Source organism: Phasianus colchicus, chromosome 16 (assembly GCF_987193195.1).
Source record: "Phasianus colchicus chromosome 16, bPhaCol1.hap1.1, whole genome shotgun sequence".
Taxonomy (NCBI): domain Eukaryota; kingdom Metazoa; phylum Chordata; class Aves; order Galliformes; family Phasianidae; genus Phasianus; species Phasianus colchicus.
The window spans coordinates 9397084-9403083 of NC_143451.1; the positions used below are offsets into that span (position 1 = coordinate 9397084).

Here is a 6000-nt window from a genome sequence, read left to right on the forward strand (position 1 = left end):
CAGGGAAAAGAAGTCCCCATGACAACAAGAGGTAAGAGAAATCCATGAAAAGCAAAGGACTCAAACCTCTCTCAATACAAGGTGTCACCAATTTGTACTGGAATTTTTACTTTGAAAATCAAAAGGCTTTGTTCACAACTTTCTCTGAGAACCTGTTGTTCCTTCGCCGCCAGTCGGTGCTTCTAGCAGAGCAGAACAAGCCTCAGTAAATCAAAAAAATGAGCCGGGGTCAGACTCATCATTTAAACCCATGAATACAACCAACTGACTCTTCGCCTTTCTCTTTTCCAAGGCGGCTGTTTTTCCCAAGGCCTATTTTTGGATTTTCTGTAGTGTCTACATGCTTGAGTGATACTGCATTCACACACAGAGCGAAGCTCACCAACTTTGACACTACAAATAACACTTAAACCATTAGAGGCAAAGCACTGTAGCATTTACTTAAGTGGATTATCGAGCAAAATCCTACAGAAAGTATGTGCTTGAAGACATGGTGTAATAGTGAGATTATTGCAGGCTCCCTGTGTGCTCTAAGTGATGCTCCAAAAGCCACCGAGCCCCACTGCTGCCTTGCCCAGCAGCAGGAAGCTGTGGCCACACAGGGCTCTGCAGGCTGGGCTCCTGCAGCAATCCCCTGCCTGCGTGTTGTCCTCACACTCATCTCACACTCTTTGCAAGAACGAGCGAGCACAGCGTGAAGAGGCACGGGGTGCTGAAAGCTGCTGCCATTCCCATGGCTACAGTCAAGTAGCCTGTGGTTAACCATCATCAGGTGATAAAACACTGCAAAGAGGCCTGATTCATTCCTGCATCCCAATCCTTGATCTGAAACGGAGTGAAAAGGCTTGGAGAAAACTGCTGGCCAGGGAGGCTGATGGGGTTCCCCTGGCTCTGCACACAGGGAAGGGGTAGGGCTGTGGGTCTGGCACATGGCAGCTCTGAGTGTGAAAGAAATTCCACACCTGATGCTTCAGTGGCCTCTTCTTAACCTCCAGAAGGGCAAACGCAGCCACAGACTCAGGAGAGCCTGGTCCTGTGCTCACAGCCATGCAAGCCATCCACAGGACCCATGCTGGCCTTGCTGCAGCTGGATGCAGGCGCTGGCAGAAGGTCAGTGGTGCATGGGAGTGCTTGCATTGCGTGGAAGAGTTGGGCTAGGAAAAGTAATGCAAAGGTAGGACCTGATCCATACCTCAAGGTTTGGGAAAGGTGATGTTGGAAGAGCTGCGTTACATGGAAATGCTCCTGCAGCCTTCAAACCAGATAAATCCCAATATATTGGATCCACAGAGGTGGGAGGGCAGCTGAGTCACTACATTTCAGCAAAAGCCAACTCACAGCAGGTCCAGGAAAAAAATCAATACCCTTTTCCCAAGTTACCAGAAGTGCAGAGGGCACAGCCCACTAGGAAGGCATTTTACAGAGAAATACAGCAGTTACCAGGCAGTGGTGCCTGTTGTTAGGAAAAAAATCCATCTGTCCTTCCACTGTAGGTGTTCCTATAGTGCCCATCAGTGCAGAGCTGACGGAAGTGGTTTGGTTTTCTGAATAGCCTTTGCTCCTGGTCGCAGTACGCATTATTTGTACCAAGGCAGTGGCTCACAGAGCAACATGCAGGTCTCAAAAAAAAAAAAAAAAAAAAGAAGAAAAAAAAAAAAGAAAGAAAATACAAACCAGACAGGCCATGAAAATAGCATTAGACATGCAAACCGTTTCATTGCTTGTCATGGTGAGTGCTCCCTGCAGTGCCTGCAGCAGGACACTGCGTGCATCACGCTACGCCCGTGTAACTGCTCAGCACCTGGGGGTCTGGGGCAGAGCATCAGCAGCATGGTCTGATTGCAGAGACATTGCTACAGATGAAGGCTTGGCCAACAACTGGCATGTGTACATGGAGCTTAACTCCAGGAGTGAGGTTTTGGAATAATCTTCAAACCTGTGAACTTCAAATCTCCATTCGGTGCTCTCCTTGCATTATGGAGATGATATTTTTGTTAAAACTATACATTTGCTTTCAAAATATAGGTACATGTCGTCAATTTTCTGCTAAAACACCAGATGTCAAGACAGCCTTCAAAGCATGAATGTACAGAATGGAACCACTTCCCCTTCCTGAGCCCGCAGGCAGCTTCTCATAGCACTGGGCTGTCCCGCTCGGCCCAGAGAGTGGCTGAGATGCTGGAAGTGCTCAAACCTACAGCTCTGGTCACTCTCATGAGCAGAGCAACCCAGCTGAGTGTCCTCTGTTCAGGTTCTTCCTCCTTACCCAGGTGTTGAGCCCCAGTTCTGCCCCCAGATTCCCCCAGCCCTGGTGTGAAGCTGCTTCGACTGTTGCAGGGCAGCAGCCACGCTGTGCCTGCCTGACTGCAATGATTCCAATGGAGAACAACAGCACATCCCGTGATTGAGGAAGGAATGTAAAATGAGAAAGAGTCACCAGTGGCTTCCAAAGGAAAGGCAAACACCTGTTCCTTGCCAGAACAACCTGTTCCATGGTGAGACAGAGCACTGGTTAAGGGTGCACTGCCCAAGGTAATGCCTGCTGCCGGGTATCATGGCCCCAGATCTCAAGGTGAGATATAAGTAATGCCACACTGCTAACAAAACAAAAGGTTAAAATTCACTTCCAATTACCCCTCTAACACAATGTTTCACAGTAGTGGAGTTACATTCAACACTGAGGAAAAAGAAAAAATCCCTAGGAAATTATCAACAGAAGCTAATGCACACCATGGTGTGTTGGGTGCAGCTTAAGAGAGCTCCATCACCGAGTCCATCCTTCAGGCAGCCAGGAGCACATCACAGGCACAGAGCAACCCTGGCAGTACAGACCAGAGTGGCCTGACACCCAGCTCACACCAGTGCACGTGGAGGAGCTGCTCCTCCCCACGGGGCGATGGGAGATGTGCTCAGCAGTCAGTGACAAAGCAAGGAGCTCAGACTGCTATTTCCTTATTTCATTGCAGAAGAAAAAAAATAAACTTGACCACATTAAAAACTAACAGCTTATCATTTGTAAAAGGAAGTGTTATGTGCAAGATGTAAACAAGTGATAAAAGTCACTGTAAGGAGATGCTGCTATAAACACTTCAGTGGTTGCCTTTTTTTTTTCCTTTAATAAAAAGAAAACAGAAATATCTGCTGATAGGAAAACTCAGTTACTCGTGCAGGGAGCAGTCAGTTCATCTCAGTTCATCTGAGCGCAGGGCAGGATGTGATCCCTACAGGTGCACATGGTGCTGTCCCCCACTGCATGCTGTGCGACCCCCTGCCCCGCTCCTACACGGCTGCAAAGCTTCTCAGAGGAAGGAGAAGAATGGTGCTTGGGGTGGGCAGGTGGAAGATGGTTTAGGTTAAACCATCGGGGCAAACGCTCAGGGCCACAGTGTTAATTAAACAGTGAAATAATTTATTTACCCCATGACCAGAGAATCCATCCTCCATCCTACTCTGCCCAGGACCTCACAAATCAGCTCTGACCCAATCTTCTCATCTCACACCTCCTGCCAGCACAGCATATCACCAGCACCAGGAACCAGCTGGGCTGGCCACCGAGCTACCGCAGGGATGAAAAATTTCACAGCACTTTCTGCAAATGAAAACCCGCGTGTGCTGTTTGCTCCAGGAGAGCAGTTCCATCCCCTCTCCAACCCTTTTTTGTGCAGCGTGATTTTCGAGATGAAAAAGCAGCTTGTCATATCCTGTGCTTGATCTTCTTTACCCTTTTTGAATAAAACCAAACCCATTTATTTCTGTGCTGTTCTCCAGCCTCTTCCAACAAATGTGCTGAACTTATTTATTGTGGCAAAGCTTTCCTACAGGGAAAAAAAAAATCTTAAAAAACAGACCATATCTGAAATTATTTTGCTTAAGTGTATAAATAAAATAATGGCATCCAATCCTTTATTCCTTCTCTGAGTTGCAACAGCATTCCAAAAAGAGACAAATATACTTTCACAGCACCGATCTCCACTTTATTGGAGTCCCCCAAGAAAATCCCTCAGCATTTTGACAAGGCCAATTGGACCACACTGAATGGGTGCTGCGAAGACTCTGCTTTTACAATATCCACACAAAGTTGCCTAGAGTTCCTCAGATTTACACACTGCTATCATAGAAACACTGAGTGCTATTTCAATAAAGAGTGCCTGGCTGAGGCATGCAGTAACCAACTTGCTGCCCCTGTTTTTCCTTGATTTTCAGAGCACATGTGTAACAAAAATGCAGAACCCATCTGCTTAGCCACTGCTTCTTGGAACGAAACAAGTACGGGTTTCTTGTAACTGTGAGCTAAAGAGCCACAGTAACTTGCAAGCTACACTTAACACACTACATGCTTTTTGCTTTGAGATCAAAGATAGAAAAAGGAAGGAAGGCAGAAACCAAGGGGAAAAAACACCACCGCCAACCCCTGAGCCAGCACAACTCGTTGCTCTGCTACACCTGCCGAGGCACTCAGCCTTCCTCGCTGCGGTCCAGCATTTTCTAATAATCAGAACTCTCACTATAAGAGTCTCTTAAAGTGTTACGCGATGTCAAACGCATTTTGAGATTTCTAATTAAATCTTGCAACGAAAAAAAAGAAACCTTTAAAAACTTTCGGACGTGGAACTTGTTGAATAAAGAGTAAATCTTAATTGTGGGGTGAATCCTCTGCAGCCGGTGCGACAGAAGCATCCTTCTCCACTTGAAAACCCACAGCATCACCTGGAACAACGCGCTCCCTTCCTTCTTTCCGCAGTTGTTCATTTCTGACCCATTTGGGCGCCGTGCAGCTCAACTGCCGCGCTGTGCTCAGCGCCCAGCGGCAGCCGGGGACGGTTCCGCACGCCATCGGTGCACCGCGTTAAACCACCGCGGCTGCAGGAGAGGCCCCCCCCGGCACCTCCCGCCCCGCCGGGACCTCTGAGCCCACTCAGCCCCTCCCGGCGCGGCTCCGCGCGCTCACCTGTACCACTGCAGCCCCTTCTCGTAGTTGCGGTCGAAGAAGTGGGGCTCGGTGCCCACAGCCCTCACGTCGGGGTGAGCGCGGATGGCCTCCAGCAGAGCCCGCGTCCCGCCCTTCTTCACCCCGATGATGAGCGCCTGCGGCAGCCGCTTCTCGCCGTAGTCCGGCGTGGTGCCGCGGCTCCCGGCGCGGCTCAGCTCCTCGTCCGTGGTGCTGGACTCCTGCGGGTCCCTCTCGAAGGCTCCGCTCTGCGCCGCGATCGCCTCCCCGGGGGCCAGCGGCGTCCGCGTCCAGGCGCCCGCGTCCCGGCTGCCGTTGGAGGCCCGCGGCGGAGCCGCGGAGGCGGTGGGGGCAGCGGCGCTGCCGGGCGGGCCGGGAGGGGAGCGCGGGGCCGCCGTGCCCGGGAGCGCGGCCGGGGAACGCGGGGCGCCGGGGGCCGCCGTGGCGGGGAGCGCGGCCGGGGAGCGCAGGGCGGCCGGGCCCGCGCCCCCCATCAGGCTGTAGCACAGGTAGGTGAGGCAGAGCGAGAGACTGCACATGCAGAGCAGCTTCCGCGCCGGGGGCACCTTAGAGCCGCGCCCGCCCGGCACCCCCGGCTGCGCGGGGGGGGCCATGGCTGCTCCCCGCTCCTCGCCCAGGGCAGCGGGCGCACATGGTGTCAGCCGCCTCCCGGCCGCCCCGGCCGCATGGGGCGCCGCCGCCCCCCCGCCCCGCCGCCGCCGGGGGGGAGCCCCGCATGGCACGCTCGGCGCCGGCCCCCGCCGGGCACCGGGGCGCGCCTGGGCTCAGCGCCGCCGGCTCCGCACTGTTGCCTCCCGAGTTCCTGCCGCGAAACTTTGTGCCGGGTGGGAGGCGGGAGCGCGCTCCCGGCGCGGGGAGGGCCCGCCCCCGGCCGCGGTGCAGAGCGCGGGGAGCGCGCCGGGCCCCGCCGAACGCCGCGCCGGCAGCGCCGGGAGCACCGGGGACAGCGCGGCGAGCACCGGGGACGGCGCCGGGAGGAGCTCACCGCGGGCAGCGCTCGGCAGCGCGCGCCCCGGCCGGGGCCGCCTCTG

General features: G+C 53.7%; 1 protein-coding gene across 1 annotated transcript in view; it reads right to left on the minus strand.

Moving 5' to 3' along the window:
* The window catches only part of HS3ST4 (heparan sulfate-glucosamine 3-sulfotransferase 4), a 45215-nt gene extending 39566 nt beyond the window's left edge, over positions 1 to 5649 (minus strand). Inside the window, exon 1 of the mRNA XM_031606902.2 lies at positions 4949 to 5649. Within this exon, the coding sequence (XP_031462762.1) occupies positions 4949 to 5562 (614 nt within the window). The 5' untranslated portion in view covers positions 5563 to 5649. The remainder of the gene's footprint in view (positions 1 to 4948) is intronic.
* Between the last annotated feature and the right edge of the window lie 351 nt (positions 5650 to 6000).